Source organism: Hypanus sabinus, chromosome 24 (genome assembly GCF_030144855.1).
Source record: "Hypanus sabinus isolate sHypSab1 chromosome 24, sHypSab1.hap1, whole genome shotgun sequence".
In the NCBI taxonomy this organism is placed as follows: Eukaryota; Metazoa; Chordata; class Chondrichthyes; order Myliobatiformes; family Dasyatidae; genus Hypanus; species Hypanus sabinus.
The window spans coordinates 30,277,854-30,297,324 of NC_082729.1; the positions used below are offsets into that span (position 1 = coordinate 30,277,854).

At 50.1% G+C, this 19,471-nt stretch overlaps 1 protein-coding gene across 2 annotated transcripts in view; it reads left to right on the forward strand.

Moving 5' to 3' along the window:
* tbc1d25 (TBC1 domain family, member 25) overlaps positions 1-19,471 on the forward strand; it is a 42,000-nt gene that overhangs the window by 13,041 nt on the left and 9,488 nt on the right. For both annotated transcript variants that reach the window (XM_059949541.1, XM_059949540.1), the window contains exon 3: positions 3,005-3,159. In XM_059949541.1, coding sequence (XP_059805524.1) covers positions 3,005-3,159 — 155 coding nt within the window. The remainder of the gene's footprint in view (positions 1-3,004; positions 3,160-19,471) is intronic.

Below are 19,471 nucleotides of genomic sequence, written 5' to 3' on the forward strand. Positions count from 1 at the left end.
CATAGGAAGGATGTGGAAGATTTAGAGAGGGTGAAGAGGAGATTTACCAGGATGCTCTCTGGATTAAAGAGCACGTCTTTTGCAGAAAAGTTGAGTGAGCTAGGTTTTCCTCTTTGGAGTGACAGAGGATGAGAGGCAACTTAACAGAGCTTCAGAGTACATTTATTATCAAAGTATGCATACTATGTACAACCTGGAGATTAGTCTCCTTACGGACGGCCACCAAACAAAGAAACCCAATCTCACCCATTTAAAAAAATGTCTCTCAAGCACCCAACGTGCAGGAAAAAAACCAAAGTGTGCAAACAATAAAAGTAAGCAAATGGCATCCAGAGCTGCAGTTCACGAACGTGAGGCCACGGCCCCAGTTCAGCGCAGAGAGGAGTAAACCCCACGAGCAGTGAGCAGAACAGCAGCCCGTCCCTCTCCGCTGGCCCCGACACCCAGTCTTACCCAGCACTTAAATTGGTCAAACCTTGGCTTGTTCCCTGGGCCCCACCGTCCCTTCGAACCTGCTCTCCAGCTGCCAAACATTGGCTCGTTCCCTGCTCACGGGCCTGGTTCCTGCCGCCTCAGCTTGGCCTGTGCACACCACACCGCAGCCAGCCTGATTTCAGTTCACACCACAGAAAAGCCAGGTCCAAAAGGAAAGTTACAGAAGCACTAGACAACAAATTATCTTTGGAAGTGTTACTTCCTCAGAATTTTATATTTTTGTTTAAGATAGACCACTTGAAGCTGAACGAAATATAATTTCAGACTTTGTATCACGTAGGAATTTGGAGAAACATGGCACTAACTTTTATTGAATTTAATGCGTTTGTAAAAACGTTTTGTTAATGATTTTCATTTGTACTCGGTGTCTGAGGCTTCTCACTTATGTGTCCAAGAATAACCAGCCAGCATTGATGGATTCCAGTTGCCCTGATTCTGTTTCTCCGTGACCGCGATGTCCTGGTGAAACCTTTCACCGTGCTCGGCACTGACAGCACCAAGATTGGCACAGAAGTCTAAATGGGAATGCAGAAAATGAATCTTTAGTGACATGATTCTGAATACTTGAAGCACGTTGTCTGCCAGCTGCATGTAGTCTGATGCTCTGTAGTTAGAACATAGAAAACCTACAGCACAATACAGGCCTTTCGGCCCACAGGGTTGTGCCGATCATGTCCCTACCTTAGAAATTACTAGGCTTACCTATAACCCTCTATTTTACTGAGCTCCATGTACCTATCTAAAAGACTTTTAAAAGACCCTATCGTATCCGCCTCCACCACCGTTGCCGGCAGCCCATTCCACACACTCACCACTCTCTGAGTGGAAAAACTTACCGCTGACATCTCCCCTGTACCTACTCCCCAGCACCTTAAACCTGTGTCCTCTTGTGGCAACCATTTCAGCCCTGGGTAACAGTCTCTGACTATCTACACGATCAATGCCTCTCATCATCTTGTACACCTCTATCAGTCACCTCTCATCCTCCGTCGCTCCAAGGAGAAAAGGCAGTTCACTCAACCTATTCTCATAAGGCACGCTCCCCAATCCAGGTAACATCCTAGTAAATCTCCTCTGCACCCTTTCTATGGCTTCCACATCCTTCCTGTAGTGAGGTGACCAGAACTGAGCACAGTACTCCAAATGGGGTCCGACCAGGGTCCGATATAGCTGCAACATTACCTCTCGGCTCCTAAATTAAATTCCACAGTTGATGCACCATAGGCTTTCTGAACCACAGAATCAACCTGCGTAGCTGCTTTGAGTGATGGGAGGGGTTAGAGAGAACGTCCAGGGTGGGTGCTGCTGGGATTGGAGAGCACGTCTTGTGAGGAAAGACTGAGCAAGCTGGGACTTCTCTCTCTGGAGTGACGGAGGATGAGAGGTGTGCAAGGTTATCGGATAGAGTGGACAGCAGTGCTGATTGCCAGTTCTGGAGGTGGTCAGTTTAAGGTGAGTGGTGAATGTTTAGGGGGGAAGTCAGGGGTAGGCTTTCTTTTTTTTTACACAGCTGTAAGTGCCTGCCCAGGGTGGTGGTGGCAGAGGCTGATACAACAGGGATATTTCAAAGCCTCCTAGATAGGCTTATGGATGTAAGAGAAATGGGACCGTACAGAAGGAAGCGTGAGATTGTTCTTGGGCTAGGTCGCCACACCATCCTGGGTCAAACGGCCTGTACGTCACTGTTTCATGGAAAGCAAATACTTTAGGGTCCCTGCTGTGATCTCTGGGTTCCCATGCGGTCCTAGGCAGTTGTGCCCTGTTGCGAGCATTCAGGGTGACCTCCTTACTGAACCCACCCCACCTCGGCACCTCGGAGGATATTGTACCTCAGTCCCACTTCCCTGTAGTCAGCCTCCCATTCTCCTGCTACGCAGTAAAGATGCTCTCTAATCCAGGCAGCATCCCCGGTAGATCTCCTCTGTTTCTGCCCTGGACATCCTCTCTTGTCCCATCGGTCTCCCACGGGGCTCAAGGACAGCTTCTATCCCACTGTTAGAATTATTGAATGGTTTAGTACGATGATGGAAGTTACCATGCTTGGCTAGACATGGCATAGTGTTGCAGCAGTTGGTGGGTCAGGGGAAGAGACCCGAGTCTCCGGGGGATGGTGGGGTAGGGCGTCCCCATGCAGTGGTGTGGAGGATGCTGAAGTTTGAGATCGAGAAAGGAGTCTCCCTGCAGCCCCCTCCCTTCCCGCTCACTCAGCGAGTCCTCCCAAAATCTCCATCCGCCCCCGCCCTGCTAGATTCCTCCCCCCGCCCGTGTCGTAGCTCCGGATCTCTCCTGACTGAGCTGCTGGTTCAGTCAGACCCCTCCCGCAGGGCTCTGTGGAACGAGGTCGGGTTGAGCCGAGAAGAGGGGAGAATTGTCTCCAGCAGGTATCTCTCGCAGGCCTGCGCATCTCCCTCAGCGCCTCTGAGCCTGGCATGGCGATGCCTCTTCCGCTCTCTTTCAACGTGCCCCCCCCCCCCACCACCAATTATCGTTAAGTGTTTCCCTGCGGCAGCAAGAAGAACTTCATCATCAGCTACCTGTCGCCGGAGAAGTCGTCCCAGGAGGTGTACCTGTCCCTGCAGTCAGACTGGGACCTGGATGTTGCCTTCAGCAGCCTTGCACAAGCTTACCTCCAACTCAAAGTCGACATCAAGCCCTCCGAGGACAGTGAGTAGCCCTCTTCACAAAACTACGAACAACAGGGGTTTACAAGACTGTTAACCATTTAAAAATTAAATATGCTCACTACTATAGTGGATTCCAGTTCATCGGGACATATACAATTTGGGCCACTTAGCCAAAGTTTTGTAGGGATAGTTAAGAAGGTATTGAAGTATACACAAGCTGCCATTTAACAGAGTAACTAATTATATCTTTAGATAAAATACAGAACAAATTAGAACACTGACAGTACTACTACTGTACTACAAACCTGTATTAGTTCCTAATAGTTATCGATGGAGGAATTCATGTTGATGTGTTCTCTTGATTGGTGTAAGTTAACAAAATCAGCATAGACACCTTGTTCAGATAACGGGCTGCCTTCATGCAATGTTTTCGATGATCGCTGCCTCCAAATATTCATTTTCATTGTAACCTTCAAGACGATTGTCGGCACCTTCAAATTCTCCTGAGTTCCCGACTTGCTGAAGTAGTGAAATCGTTTCATTTTCTCGCCCGGCTGTTTCTGGCTTCTCCAAGCCTGAATACTTGAAACTGCAGTGAGCGAAGCAGTTCTGATAGTAGCCAAAACGGTCAATGATGCGAAGTGCCTGTTTTTTGAACACAAACGTGCAAAGTGCTTGTATTTAAAAGCTGTTTGTTGTAAGCACAGTGTAAGGCCACACATGCTAGTTCGAAACTTCAGCAACAGTCTTTTGCCCCAATTAAACAGCATAGTGTCCCAAATAAACGAAAAGAATCTTGCAAACAAGAGGAATCTGCAGATGCTGGAAATTCAAACAACAACACACACAAAATGCTGGTGGAACACAGCAAGCCAGGCAGCATCTATAAGGAGAAGCACTGTTGACGTTTCGGGCCGAGACGTCCTGACGAAGGGTTTCGGCCCGAAATGTTGACAGTGCTTCTCCCTATAGATGCTGCCTGGCCTGCTGTGTTCCACCAGCATTTTGTGTGTGTTGTTGAAAAGAATCTTGGCAATATTTTCAATTTGTTTTTGTTCTTTAAGAGCTGCCCTGATTAACTGATAGCCCAGCTCACCAAAATCCACTGTTTCTATAGAACACTCGATTCTCTGGGCACCGTTCTCCCCCACAGCAATTGCATGCTCTCCCTTTGAGGGTGCTGGGGCACAAAAGTAATCACAGAAGAGAGGCAAGCAGTCAGCTCGGACAGAGCCTTTGACTGCCTGCTGCCTGGACCTGTGAACGGCCAAGTACGTCCTGGCTTTTACTTCCCGGACCTCTTGAAATGGATGCTGGCATTGCATATGTCTTCCTTACTAACAACACATCCCGCTAGTCAACAAAAGAAGTGAAAGGATATTGGGAATTACCTGCCGGTTAAGTTAGTAAATTGGTTTATTGTCACGTGTACCGGGGTGCAGTGAGAGACTTCTTTCCAGACAGGTCACTCCTGTGTATCAGTGCATTCAGGTAGGTCAAGAGAAACAGTAACAGGGTGCAGGATAAAGTGTTACAGTCACAAGGAAAGTGAAAATCAGTTGTGAGGGTTACGATGAGATGGGCTGAGAGGTTAACAGTCCATCCTGCCGTACGTGAGGACCTCTCGACAGTGTTATAACAATGGGGTAGAACCTGTCCTGGAACTCGGTGGTACACGTTTTCAGGCTTTGGTGCTTCTGCTCGATGGGAGAGAATGTGCAGGGTGGGTTTGGGGCCGTTGGTCTAGTTGGCTGCTTTGCCAATGTGACAGGGACTGTGGGCAGTCGGTCTAGTTGGTTTCCATGATGTGCTGAGCTGTGCCCACAGCCCTCTGTTGTTTCTTGTGATTACGGGCAGAGTAACGCCCGCACGTCGTACAGTCCCGTCTGTAACTAGGTGTAACACTTACCCAAAAGGCTGGTATATGTCTAGGGGAAACGGAGTTCCAGCAACTCACCAACCCACTTCCCGTACACGCAGGTGCTGTGAGAATCGAGTTTATGCCTTGCGCCCGCCAACAGTATCAAACCCACAACAAATGCCGTTATGAAATACACGTTAAAGAGTTTACTAAAATTAAAAGAGTATTAGGCAATACAATATATATATATAAAAGGAAAAAAACCAAAGGCGCCAAGTTCAGTCTGTTTAGTGCACTCGTTGGAGCTCAATCAACAAACCAACGACCCATCCGACCGTCGCTCCTGAGACCACCCCGGTGGTCTTACGAGCAGTCCAGCGCACGTCCACCTTCCTCGGCGTCTTCCTCCCGACTCCCCTCACACCAAAAACCCGCGAAAACCCCTCCCCCAAGTTCCCAGCCTCACAAGACACAATAACATTCCCCATTGATTAACAAATGAATACAATTACCATATCAGCCATTCTAAAGTGAAACAACGGCGAGAGAAACACTTACCCGACAAAGAAGCACTCCTACTCATAACAAACCAAAGAAGCCATTTTGAGTAACAGACACAGGACATTGTACATTCTCTCCCCACCAACAAATGTCATGCCCTCATGGCATTACTAGAGTTCCCCAAAGCTTCTTGCAACACACAAAACCCAACCCAGGTGCAGAAAGCAGTGACATAACTACCCAGAGCAGTAGAAATCACACTCGGTTCTCCCGGTACCACATATGTCAACTGCTCCGGGGGGGCGCCTAATCCTCTGAGATCTCCATACCCCTTCTGCCCCACTGGGCTCCCTCGTCACCTGCGATCCCACTGTCTCGGACACCCCAGGTCTACCTGACAGACCCTCACCCCCTTCCTCACAGGGGTCCTCCCTCACCTGAGATCGGCTCACGCTCGGGTTCCACCCTCTCTCCCCCCCAATGTAGGCTGCCTCTCCATCTGACCCTCAAGGCCTTCCCTCCTCTCACCCAATTCAGTATGGGAAGGGCCAGGAGCCTCCTCTCCTGGTACTGGAGCACCAGCGAATGGGAACAGGGCCCACTCTTCTGAGTCATCCTCTTCTGAATCGGTAGCCATTCCCGGGTGAGGGACCCGTCCCCGCTCTTCAGCAGCGGGCTCTTCCCTTTCTCCGCGCCCTCGCAGAGTCCTTGTACTGGGCGTAACCTCCCACTCGGGCTCCTTATCCACCTGCACCGCTTGACCCAGTGGCAGCAGGTGATTCCAATGGAGTGTCTTTATAGGCCTTTTCCCATCCTCAGGTTTCACCCGGTAAACTGGCAGGTTCGGCATCTGGCTCTCTATTACATAGGGGCTGGCCGCCCATCGATCTGCCAACTTGTGCTTACCAGGGAGTCCCAAATTCCGTAAAAGGACCCGGTCGCCCGGCAATAATTGGACAAGCTTCACCTTTCGATCATACCGCATCTTATTCCTCTGATTTTGTTTGGTAGCCGCCGCCTCGGCCAACTCGTACGCCCGCTGTAACTCCCTCTTCATGTCGGACACATACTTTAGATAGGGCTTCCTGGGTAATTCACCCACTTCAGCCCAAAAACACAAGTCAATGGGCAACCTCGCTTCCTGCCCGAACATCAGATAATAGGGTGAATACCCTGTGGCATCATTGCGAGTACAATTGTAACAGTGAACCAATTGTCCAAGATGACGACTCCATCTACTTTTCTGCCCGATCTCCAGCGTCCCGAGCATATCCAACAGGGTCCTGTTGAACCTCTCTGGCTGAGGATCTCCCTGTGGGTGGTAAGGGGTAGTCCTGGATTTCTCAACCCCAAGCATAGTCACTAATTCATGGATAAGGCGGCTCTCAAAGTCCCGCCCCTGATCACTATGGATTTGCCTGGGAAGGCCGTAATGAACAAAATACTTCTCCCATAACACCTTTGCTACTGTCGTCGCCTTCTGATCCTTAGTGGGAAATGCCTGAGCATAGCAAGTGTAATGATCGGTGATGACTAAGACATTCGCGGTGTTGCTGGTGTCAGGCTCAATCGACAGGAAATCCATACATACCAGGTCCAGAGGTCCCGCACTCTGCAAGTGCGACAGTGGAGCTGCCAACACTGGCAGGGTCTTCCTCCGGATGCAATGACTGCATCCCCTACAGTATTCTTCGACTTCCCCCCTCATCCAGGGCCAGTAGAACCGGTCTGAGTAATCCATAGGCCTTTTACACCCCCAAGTGTCCGGAACCATCATGTAGGGCCTGGAGTACAGCCTGGCAATACTCCTCCGGCAGGACCAGTTGCCAACAGTGAGGTTGGTCCGGAGGTGCAGTTACCCGGTACAAGATTTTGTTCTTTAACTTTAACTGAGACCACTCCTTCAACAACAGAGGCACGCATGGGTGTTTCGCCTTCTCAGCCAACGCCCCATCCCCCTTCTCGACCGCTCTCCACACTCTGCCAATGCCCGGGTCATTTTGCTGAGCAGTTGCCACTTCCTCCGGACTCAGTTCCGGCAACTGTTTAGTCCCCAGTGCGGTCAGGTCACAGTAAACTAGGGGTATGGCGTCGTCAAAACCCCCCAAATGGTCCATGGCTCATTCCAGCACCCCTCTTCCCTTGGCCTTCATGGGGATAGCAAACTGACACATCCAGGGGTAGGGACACTCTCCCACTCCTCGTCCCTCTCCTGTTCCCCCGGCTCCCGACGAGACAATGCATCCGCATCGACATTCTTGCTTCCGGGGCGGTACCTCAGGCTGAAATCATATACCAACAAGGCCGCCAGCCATCCAGCTTCGCCAAAGTCAAAATATAAGTGAGAGGATTGTTATCCGTTCTCATCTCAAACTTGGCTTCGTACAGGTAATCGCCCAGCTTGTCCACCACAGCTCTCTTCAGCGCCAGGAACTCCAGCTTGTGAGTGGGATAGTTTCTCTCCGATGGCGACAAGCTTCGGCTGACAAAGGCTACCGGCCTCAATGCTTTGCCATGCTCCTGGTACAGAACAGCCCCGAGACCCTCTCGGCTGGCATCCGTGTGCAGCACATAGGGCTTCTGGGGATCAGCAAAAGCCAACACCAGGGCCTGGGTCAATGCCCTTTTCAAAGATTGGAACGCCTCTTCACACCGATCATCCCATCTCGAGCCAAAAGGTTCCGCCAGGTTCCAGTATCCTCCTGCGTCCTGCCTCTGGTCCCCCGTCCTGTTCTTTCCCACCGGGGGATAGCCACACAACAGCTGAGTCAACGGGTGACACACTTTGGCGTATCATTTCACAAATCGCCGGTAATACCCACAGAACCCCGAAAATGAGCGCAGAGCACCCACTTTCTGGGGCCTCGGCCAGGTGGTCACGGCCTCTATCTTGGTTGGATCAGTAGCCACTCCCTCTCACGAAATGATATGGCCAATGTAGCTAACCGACAACTTGCAGAACTGGCATTTGTCCAGGGAAAGCTTCAACCCTTCTTCATTAAGCCGGCCCAACACCTTCAACAGCCTCTCCTCATGTTCCTCCAAAGTCGATCCAAACACTATCAAATCGTCCAGGTACACCAGCACCTCTAACAGATTCACATCCCCCACAGTTCTCTCCATGAGCCTCTGGAAGGTGGCTGGGGCTCCTGATATGCCTTGGGGCATTCGTTCGAACTGAAAGAACCCCAGCGGGCAGATAAAAGCGGTCTTCTCTTTATCGGCCGCACTCATCGGGATCTGGTAATACCCACTTCTTAAATCCAGCGCACTGAACCACTTTGCACCGCTCAGGCAGGCCAGCGCATCCTCGACTCTTGGGACAGTATATTGATCAGGGACAGTTCGCCGATTCAACGTCCTGTAGTCAACACACATGCGCACTCGCCCATTCTTCTTCCGTGCCACTATTGGGGACGCATAAGGACTTCGAGACTCAGCTATGATTCCGGCCTCCTTCAACTTGCACAAGTGCTGCCGCACGTCCTCAACATCTGCCGGAGCCAGCCGCCGGGATCTCTCTCGGAACGGGGTGTCCTCCGTCACCCGGATGGTGTGGCGAGTGCTTTTGGAGCAGCCAACATCAAACTCGCCCCGAGAAAAAACAGCTTCCATCTTCAGCATCTTCTCCACTAGCCGGTGTTTCCACTCCGGCGACACAGGGGAATCCCCGAGGTTAAAGACTTCAGTGGTCAGCTGCCTTCGATGCTCCGATCCCTCCCTGTTAGGGGTCCTCACTGGTGCGCTAGACATTACCGTCACCGGGAACAGATGTGCCAGCGGCATTCCCCTCTTAAAGGTGATTTCTCTTGCCATAGTGTTCCGGACACTTATAGCTATACGCCTTGCATGTACCACCCCTGGTCTCTGCACTTCGAGCCCCACCAGCGCCCCCGCCGGAAATCGTGTCTCCCCTTCAAGATCGTCTGGGGCGTCTACTAACAGGGCTTCTCCCGTCGGCACTCCTGGGAATCTGGGGGTCCCCATCACTAGTGCTACCTCCCCGGTCGGATCACCCTGGGCCTCGCCTGCGTACACCACAACGTCCCTCGTTTACACTCCGGGTCCAGCCCTAGGGAGGCAACCCCTTTTTCGAACATCGCTCGAAACACTGGATGCACCAAGAGGGTCTCCAGAAAATCTTCCCCCCCTTTCTCCTTACAAGCTCCCAGGAGCCGTCGCACCACAGGGGAGTTAGTCCCCACCAGGAGGGCAGCACCACCGGTTTCCACCGGGTCAGGGCACACCAACACCAACGTCTCAATAGCTTCGGACACTCCCACATCGCCCTCCGAGAACTCCAATCTCACCGATAGGTACCCATCGTACGGGTAGTCACCCTCGCTCACACCCCAAATCTGCAGGGCGTCAAATGGGGTTATGGGCAAATGCTTTAGATATTGGTTGTAGAAAGACCGGTACAATAAGGTCACCTGCGATCCCGTATCAAGAACAGCTTTTGCGTAAGCTCCCTCTATCCGTAGACCCACACTGGCACGGGGTCCTACCAGCCCATCCAGAATAGAGGCATGGGCACCCGGTGGTCCCCGGCTGATCTCTGGGAACATGCTCCTCCAGAGGCTCCAGTCCGTTCCCTCACTGAGCCTCTCCTAAGTTTCCCGACACCTCTCCCTTTTTAGTCATAGGGGGGCTTGTCCTCCGCGGGACTCCTTGTCTCTCACAATCCCACCTAAAGTGTCCCTCCTCTCCACAGCTATAGCACACCCTCGGCCGCCCACAGTCCCACCTGAAATGCCCGTTTCCCACAGTTAAAGCACATGCTGCATGCCGCCCCTCCTCTCCCAGGACGGCTCCCGCTCCCAATCCACTGCACTGATCGCCCCTGAGAGTGGGTACCTCCCCTGTCCCTCCCCTCCAGATGGGGTTCCCTACTTCCCGGGGGGGTTGTCATTCCTACACCCAGCCACCACTTCCTGTATTGCTGAGGATCGCTCCCGTAGGCCTGCGCCCCTTTTCCGCCCCAACGCTCTCTCTTCCTCTCACACCTCTCTAATCAGTTGCCCGAATGATGGAGGGGGACCTTTCCTATAAGCCTGCCGGATAGTCCACTCCACCTTGTCCTCCTCCAGAGAGCCACTGAATATCTGACTCATCCTCACGCTAGCCATGTCAGGCGCCTTCACTACTCCCCGGCGCCGCAGCCCCGAGAGCATCCCCTCCATCCTAAATATGTACTCAGAGAGCTTTTCCCCTCTCCGTTGTTCCAGGCGTTGGAACTCTGCTAAAAGCAGCCAGGGTTCCCCTGACAACCCAAACGCTCCCTCCAAAACTTCTATACAGTCCTCCACTGAGGCCCCAGGCTTCTTAGCTTTCAACTCCGGGACGTTTTGGCTGCTAAACCCCTCAAACTTCCCACCAATCGCTGCCTCTTCTCCTCCTCCGAGCCTGGCCACTCCTCTAACATCAAAGATGTATGCTCGATCCAGGTCTCATAGTCCACCTCCCCGTCCGGAGTAGGCTTGGCTCCGGAAAACACCCCCAGCTTCAGCCGTGGCCTCTCGACCACCCCCACCAGGGAGTTAAGTGCGGCTGCCAGCTCCGAGGCTTCCACCCTACCTGGGGAGCGGGGCTTAGTCACGACTCCCTCCTCCCACCTCCCTTTACTAGTGCCAGGCACCTCTCTGGGGTCCACCTCTAGCTCTAGCTCCTCCTCCGATGTCTCCTTAGCCTCATCCTTGGAGAAGGAGTGGAGCCCCCACAGCCCCTCCTCCCCCGGTACACTGACCGTCGCCGGCAGTTCCTCTGTCCTGACGTCAGCACTCGTACGAACCAACACCCAGCTAGACTCCACCTCTCTACCACACCGTCTAGCTACCAATTCTACCTGCCCAATACCCTTCACCGAACTTATCCGCCACACTAACGCTTCTCCCGAAACACGAAAATCCACTCCGCTCACTAAGCATGCGTACTGCACCGGTACACCTTCAAATTCGCACCAACAAAAAATCTTATCTCTGTCCATCTCCGCTCAGCTGCCTGCGCGATTCCACAGCCCCTGACAATCCAATCTGGGACGAGCCCCCACAAGTGTAACACTTACCCAAAAGGCTGGTATATGTCTAGGGGAAACGGAGTTCCAGCCACTCACCAACCCACTTCCCGTATGAGCAGGTGCTGTGAGAATAGAGATTATGCCTCGCGCCCGCCAACAGTATCAAACCCACAACAAATGCCGTTATGAAATACACTTTAAAGAGTTTACTAAAATTAAAAGAGTATTAGGCAACACAATATATATATATGGAAAAAAACAAAAGGCGCCACTTATCAACGTTCAGTCTGTTTAGTGCACTCATTGGAGCTCAATCAACGACCCATCCGACAGCCACACCGTCGCTCCTGGGACCACCCCGGTGGTCTTACGAGCAGTCCAGAGCACGTCCACCTTCCTCGGCGTCTTCCTCCCGACTCCCCTCACACCAAAAACCCGCGAAGACCCCTCCCCCGAGTTCCCAGCCTCACAAGACACAATAACATTCCGCATTGATTAACAAATGAATACAATTACCATATCAGCCATTCTAAAGCGAAACGACGGCGAGAGAAACACTTACCCGACAAAGAAGCACTCCTACTCGTAACAAACCAAAGAAGCCATTTTGAGTAACATACACAGGACATTGTACATAGGCAACAAGTTCATCTACCTTGTTTCGTCTTCTGCATGCATTCAAATATAACCCCTTTAATCCTGTATTCATCATCCTCTTCAATTTTACCCCCCTTTTACGTTGCACCTGATCCCCTCGACTACTGCAGTTTTGCCCCGTCCTTGCTAGCAGTCTCACCACAAGAGACACTTTCTAAAAACTGGCGAGGGTTCGCTGGGACATGCTGGGTTTCTTTAGCCTCCTGTGGAAGTGTATGTGACGGTGAACTTTCAGGACCCGGCCAGGCACGTGGATGATGGAAAACTGGAGGATTCTGTGTGAGAGAAGGGTTAGACTGATTGTGGAGTAGGCCAAATCAACACCTACAAAAGCTGGATGAACTCAGCGGGCCGGGCAGCGTCCGTTGAAACGAGTGGTCAATGTTTTGGGCCGAGACCCTTCGTCAGGACTGAAGAGGGAGGGGGTCGGGGCCCTATAAAGAAGGTGGGGGGAGGGTGAAAAACCAATCAGAGGAAAGATCAAGGGGTGGGGGAGGGGAAGCAAGGAGTGGATAGACAGGAGAGGTGAGGAAGGAATGTAAGGGGAAGGCGCTATGGGTAATAGAAGGAGGCAGAATCATGAGAGAGGTGATAGGCAGCTGGAGCAGGAGGCATAGTGAAAGTGGGATGGGGAGGGGAGAGGGAGGGAATTACCGGAAGTTGGAGAATTCGATGTTCATACAAAGGGGCTGGAGACTACCCAGATGGTATACGAGGTGTTGCTCCTCCAACCTGAGTTTGGACTCATCATGGCAGTAGAGGAGGCCATGTATGGACATATCGGAATGGGAATGTGAAGCAGAGTTGAAGTGGGTGGCAACCGGGAGATCCTGTCTGTTGTGGTAGACGGAGTGGAGGTGCTCGACGAAGCGGTCCCCCAATCTGCGTCGGATCTCACCGATGTAGGGGAGGCTGCACCGGGAGCAATTAGTTGGGGTAATCTATTGCACAACACTTCACTTGTGAGTCTATTCACTCTTGCCTCCTCTACTAGCTGCCTATCACCTCTCTCATGTTTCTGCCTTCTCCTACTACCCTTACTACCCTTACATTCCTTCTTCACCTCTCCTGCTTCCCCTCCCCCACCCCTTGATCTTTCCTCTGATTGGTTTTTCACCTGGCACCTTCCACTCTTCCCCCCCCCCCACCTTCTTTATAGGGCCCCTGCCCCCTCTTCCTTCAGTCCTGACGAAGGGTCTCGGCCTGAACCGTTGACTGTTCATTTCAACAGATGCTGCCCGACTTATTGAGTTCACCCAGCTTTTGTACGTGTTAATTTGGCCACAGCATCTACAGTGTGCTTTGTGGAGTAGGCCAAGCAGCATGTACTGTGCTGTAGTGTCCTCTCTCTGGAAAATGCAGTGCAGGTAAATCAAAAGGTGCAAGATAGATCGTGAGGTCAAGAGTCCATCTATTGGGGATCTAACTGTTCAATAGTCTGATAATCTCTTCTTGAACCTGTGCATCTTAATGGCACTGAAATGAAACGCATGCTTTAAAGATTTAATGTATAATTGACCAGTGATATTCATTCCTTCACGAAAACCCAGTCCAGTGAAGCTCACAGTATTAACACACCAGCAGCATCCGGACTAATTGCCGAGGCGTACACTCAGTGACCGCTTCATTGGGTACAAGAGTGGTCCCCGACATGGTTTCTGCTGCTGTAGCCCACCCACCAGGCTTCAACTTGCTCCTTCAGAGGTCTCTTCTGCACACCCCTGTTGTAACGCCCAGTTATTCCAGCTACTGTCGGCTTGAACCAGTCTGGCCATTCTCCTCTGACCTCCCTCGTTAACGAGACGTTCTCACCCACGGGACTCACTGGATTTCCTTTTTCGCACCATTCTCTGTAAACTCGAGAATGTTTTGCATGAATGTCCTAGGACGTCAGCAGTTCCTGAGAAACTTGACTTCAGCAACCATTCCACAGTCTAAGTCACATTCCTTCCCCCATTCTGGTGTTCGGTCTGAACAGCAACTGAACCTCTGCGTTGAGTGATTGTTATTTGCATTAACGAGCGTCTGTATTAACGTTGCAACTGAATGTAGAAGACTGCAGAGCAAGTGGCATCAGTATGAGGTACTTGAAGGTCTGCATGGAAGTTTACAGGTAAAAGGGTCTCCCATGCTGTGAAAAACAGAGAAAATGCTTTAACTGTGGCTCCCTCAAGAGAGTATGACATCAAAGCAAGGCCATTGGCAAGGTCTGGAGGGTTGGACAGCGTGGATTTTAGGGTAAGATCGGCAATTGAGTGCACAATTGGCTTGGTGCTGAGAGGCAGGGGGCATTACGGAGAGGGTGATTCTCAGACTGATCAATCATGTGCTGCAGAGATAGATCAGAGTTTGTCATCTATGTTAATGATTTGGCCGCAGTATATTAGGCTTGTGGATGACACCAAAACGGTGCAGAGGGTTGTTCAAAGATAAACTGGATTTTGACCAGCCTGGGAAGTGGGCCAAGGAATGGCAGATGCAATTTAACTTGGACAAGTTCAAAGTAAACTTACTGTCGAAGTACACGTATAACCATATACAACTTGAGATCCATTTTCTTGTGGGCATACTCAATAAATCCATAGTAGAGTAATGACCATATAAGAATATATAAGACTGCACCAACTTGTGTGCTCAGCCAGTGTGCAGAAGACAACAGATTCTGCAAATACAAAAAGAAAGAAATAATGAATAGTAAATAAGCAATAAATATCAAGAACACGAGATGAAGAGTCCTTGAAAGTGAGTCCGTAGGCTGGGGAAACATTTCAGTGATGGGACAAGTGAAGTTATTCCCTCTGGTTCAGGAGCCTGATGGTTGAGCTGTTCCTGAACCTGGTGGTGCGAGTCCTGAGGCTCCTGTGCCACCTACTGATGGTTGAGGGGTAGTAGCTGTTCCTGAACCTGGTGGTGCGAGTCCTGAGGCTCCTGTGCCACCTACTGATGGTTGAGGGGTAGTAGCTGTTCCTGAACCTGGTGGTGTGAGTCCTGAGGCTCCTGTGCCACCTACTGATGGTTGAGGGGTAGTAGCTGTTCCTGAACCTGGTGGTGTGAGTCCTGAGGCTCCTGTGCCACGTACTGATGGTTGAGGGGTAGTAGCTGTTCCTGAACCTGGTGGTGCGAGTCCTGAGGCTCCTGTGCCACGTACTGATGGTTGAGGGGTAGTAGCTGTTCCTGAACCTGGTGGTGTGGGTCCTGAGGCTCCTGTGCCACCTACTGATGGTTGAGGGGTAGTAGCTGTTCCTGAACCTGGTGGTGTGAGTCCTGAGGCTCCTGTGCCACCTATTGATGGTTGAGGGGTGGTAACTGTTCCTGAACCTGGTGGTGTGGGTCCTGAGGCTCCTGTGCCACCTACTGATGGTTGAGGGGTAGTAGCTGTTCCTGAACCTGGTGGTGTGGGTCCTGAGGCTCCTGTGCCACCTACTGATGGTTGAGGGGTAGTAGCTGTTACTGAACCTGGTGGTGTGAGTCCTGAGGCTCCTGTGCCACCTACTGATGGTTGAGGGGTAGTAGCTGTTCCTGAACCTGGTGGTGTGAGTCCTGAGGCTCCTGTGCCACGTACTGATGGTTGAGGGGTAGTAGCTGTTCCTGAACCTGGTGGTGCGAGTCCTGAGGCTCCTGTGCCACGTACTGATGGTTGAGGGGTAGTAGCTGTTCCTGAACCTGGTGGTGTGGGTCCTGAGGCTCCTGTGCCACCTACTGATGGTTGAGGGGTAGTAGCTGTTCCTGAACCTGGTGGTGTGAGTCCTGAGGCTCCTGTGCCACCTATTGATGGTTGAGGGGTGGTAACTGTTCCTGAACCTGGTGGTGTGGGTCCTGAGGCTCCTGTGCCACCTACTGATGGTTGAGGGGTAGTAGCTGTTCCTGAACCTGGTGGTGTGGGTCCTGAGGCTCCTGTGCCACCTACTGATGGTTGAGGGGTAGTAGCTGTTACTGAACCTGGTGGTGTGAGTCCTGAGGCTCCTGTGCCACCTACTGATGGTAGTAGCTGTTGAGATGTTGATCTTTGAGAAATTAAAACAGGAGGACGTGCAGAAAATGGCTGGACCCCGGGGATTGTTGTAGAACAGAGGACCTTCTCTAAGGATTGTCTCTGTGTCGTGGAGTACCTGAGATCCCACACTGGTGTAACGCTTTTCAGCCCCAGGGAACTGTATTCTATTCCACTGCTGTCAGGAAGGAGTCAGTACGTTCTCCGTGTGGGACTCCCCGGGTACTCGGGTAGTCTGAAGACGTGCTGGTTAGTGGGTTAAAGCGTGGATTGATACCTGGAATTATGATGTTGTAGCTATTAGTGAAACATGGTTGCAGGAAGGGTGTGATTGGCAACTAAATATTCCTGGATTTAGTTGCTTCAGGTGTGATAGAGTAGGAGGGGCCAGAGGAGGAGGTGTTGCATTGCTTGTCTGAGAAAATCTTATGGCGGTGCTTTGGAAGGATAGATTAGAGAGCTCCTCTAGGGAGGCCATTTGGGTGGAATTGAAGAATGGGAAAGGTGCAGTAACACTGATAGGAGTGTATTATAGGCCACCTAATGGGGAGCGTGAGTTGGAAGAGCAAATGTGTAAGGAGATAGCAGATATTTGTAGTAAACACAAGGTGGTGATTGTGGGAGATTTTAATTTTCCACACGTAGACTGGGAAGCTCATTCTGTAAAAGGGCTGGATGGTTTAGAGTTTGTGAAATGTGTGCAGGATAGTTTTTTGCAACAATACATAGAAGTACCGACTAGAGATGGGGCAGTGTTGGATCTCCTGTTAGGGAATGCGATAGGTCAGCTGACAGATGTATGTGTTGGGGAGCACTTCAGGTCCAGTAATCACAATAGCATTAGCTTCAATATAATTATGGAGAAGGACAGGACTGGACCTAGAGTTGAGATTTTTGATTGGAGAAAGGCTAACTTTGAGGGGATGCGAAGGGATTTAGAGAAAGTGGATTGGGTCAAGTTGTTTTATGGGAAGGATGTAATAGAGAAATGGAGGTCATTTAAGGGTGAAATTATGAGGGTACAGAATCTTTATGTTCCTGTTAGGGTGAAAGGAAAGGTTAAAGGTTTGAGAGCACCATGGTTTTCAAGGGATATTAGAAATTTGGTTCAGAAAAAGAGGGATGTCTACAATAGATATAGGCAGCATGGAGTAAAGGAATTGCTCGAGGAATATAAAGAATGTAAAAGGAATCTTAAGAAAGAGATTAGGAAAGCTAAAAGAAGATACGAGGTTGGTTTGGCAAATAAGGTGAAAGTAAATCTGAAAGGTTTCTACAGTTATATTAAAAGCAAGAGGATAGTGAGGGATAAAATTGGCCCCTTAGAGAATCAGAGTGGTCAGCTATGTGTGGAACCGAAGGAGATGGGAGAGATTTTGAATGATTTCTTCTCTTCAGTATTCACTAAGGAGAAGGATATTGAATTGTCTAAGGTGTGGGAAACAAGTAAGGAAGTTATGGAACCTATGACAATTAAAGAGGTGGAGGTACTGACGCTTTTAAGAAATTTAAAAGTGAATAAATCTCCGGGTCCTGACAGGATATTCCCCAGGACCTTGAGGGAAGTTTGTGTAGAAATAGCAGGAGCTCTGATGGAGATCTTTAATATGTCATTAGAAATGGGGATTGTGCCGGAGGATTGGCGTATTGCTCATGTGGTTCCATTGTTTAAGAAGGGTTCTAGAAGGAAGCCTAGCAATTATAGACCTGTCAGTTTGACATCAGTGGTGGGTAAATTAATGGAAAGTATTCTTAGAGATAGTATTTATAATTATCTGGATAGACAGGATCTGATTAGAAGTAGCCAGCATGGATTTGTGCGCGGAAGGTCATGTTTGACAAACCTTATTGAATTTTTTGAAGAAGTTACGAGGAATGTTGACGAGGGTAAGGCAGTGGATGTAGTCTATATGAACTTCAGCAAAGCCTTTGACAAAGTTCCACATGGAAGGTTAGTTAAGAAGGTTCAGTCGTTAGGTATTAATGCTGGAGTAATAAAATGGATTCAACAGTGGCTAGATGGGAGATGCCAGAGAGTAGTGGTGGATAATTGTTTATCGGGATGGAGGCCGATGACTAGCGGGGTGCCTCAGGGATCTGTTTTGGGCCCAATGTTGTTTGTAATATACATAAATGATCTGGATGATGGGGTGGTAAATTGGATTAGTAAGTATGCCGATGATACTAAGGTAGGAGGTGTTGTGGATAATGAGGTGGATTTTCAAAGCTTGCAGGGAGATTTATGCCGGTTAGAAGAATGGGCTGAACATTGGCAGATGGAGTTTAATGCTGAGAAGTGTGAGGTTCTACATTTTGGCAGGAATAATCCAAATAGAACATACAGAGTAAATGGTAGGGCATTGAGGAATGCAGAGGAACAGAGAGATCTAGGAATAACTGTGCATAGTTCCCTGAAAGTGGAGTCTCATGTAGATAGGGTGGTGAAGAGGGCTTTTGGAACGCTGGCCTTTATAAATCAAAGCATTGAGTACAGAAGTTGGGATGTAATGCTAAAGTTGTACAAGGCATTGGTAAGGCCAAATTTGGAATATTGTGTGCAGTTCTGGTCACCGAATTATAGGAAAGATATCAATAAATTAGAGAGAGTGCAGAGACGATTTACTAGGATGTTACCTGGGTTTCAGCAATTAAGTTACAGAGAAAGGTTGAACAAGTTAGGTCTCTATTCATTGGAGCGTAGAAGGTTGAGGGGGGATTTGATCGAGGTATTTAAAATTTTGAGAGGGATAGATAGAGTTGACGTGAACAGGCTGTTTCCATTGAGAGTAGGGGAGATTCAAACGAGAGGACATGATTTGAGAGTAAGGGGGCAGAAGTTTAAGGGAAACACGAGGGGGTATTTCTTTACTCAGAGAGTGATAGCTGTGTGGAATGAGCTTCCTGTAGAAGTAGTAGAGGCCAGTTCAGTTGTGTCATTTAAGGTAAAATTGGATAGGTATATGGACAGGAAAGGAGTGGAGGGTTATGGGCTGAGTGCGGGTAGGTGGGACTAGGTGAGATTAAGGGTTCGGCACGGACTAGGAGGGCCGAGATGGCCTGTTTCCGTGCTGTGATTGTTATATGGTTATATATGGTTATATGGTTAATTGGTTACCTGGGTGTATTTGGGCAGCACTGGCTCGTTGGGCTGGAAGGCTAAATAAATAAACAAATTATAATTATCGATTTAATTATTAATTATTTAATTCTAATTGAATTCAAGTCATCGCTAAATAAGTAAACAGATTCTGAGAGTGGTGCCGCCTGGAGGCTTGGCTCCCGGTAGGGTCGCCCATGGTGACAGAGCCGGGGGAAGCTGCCCACAC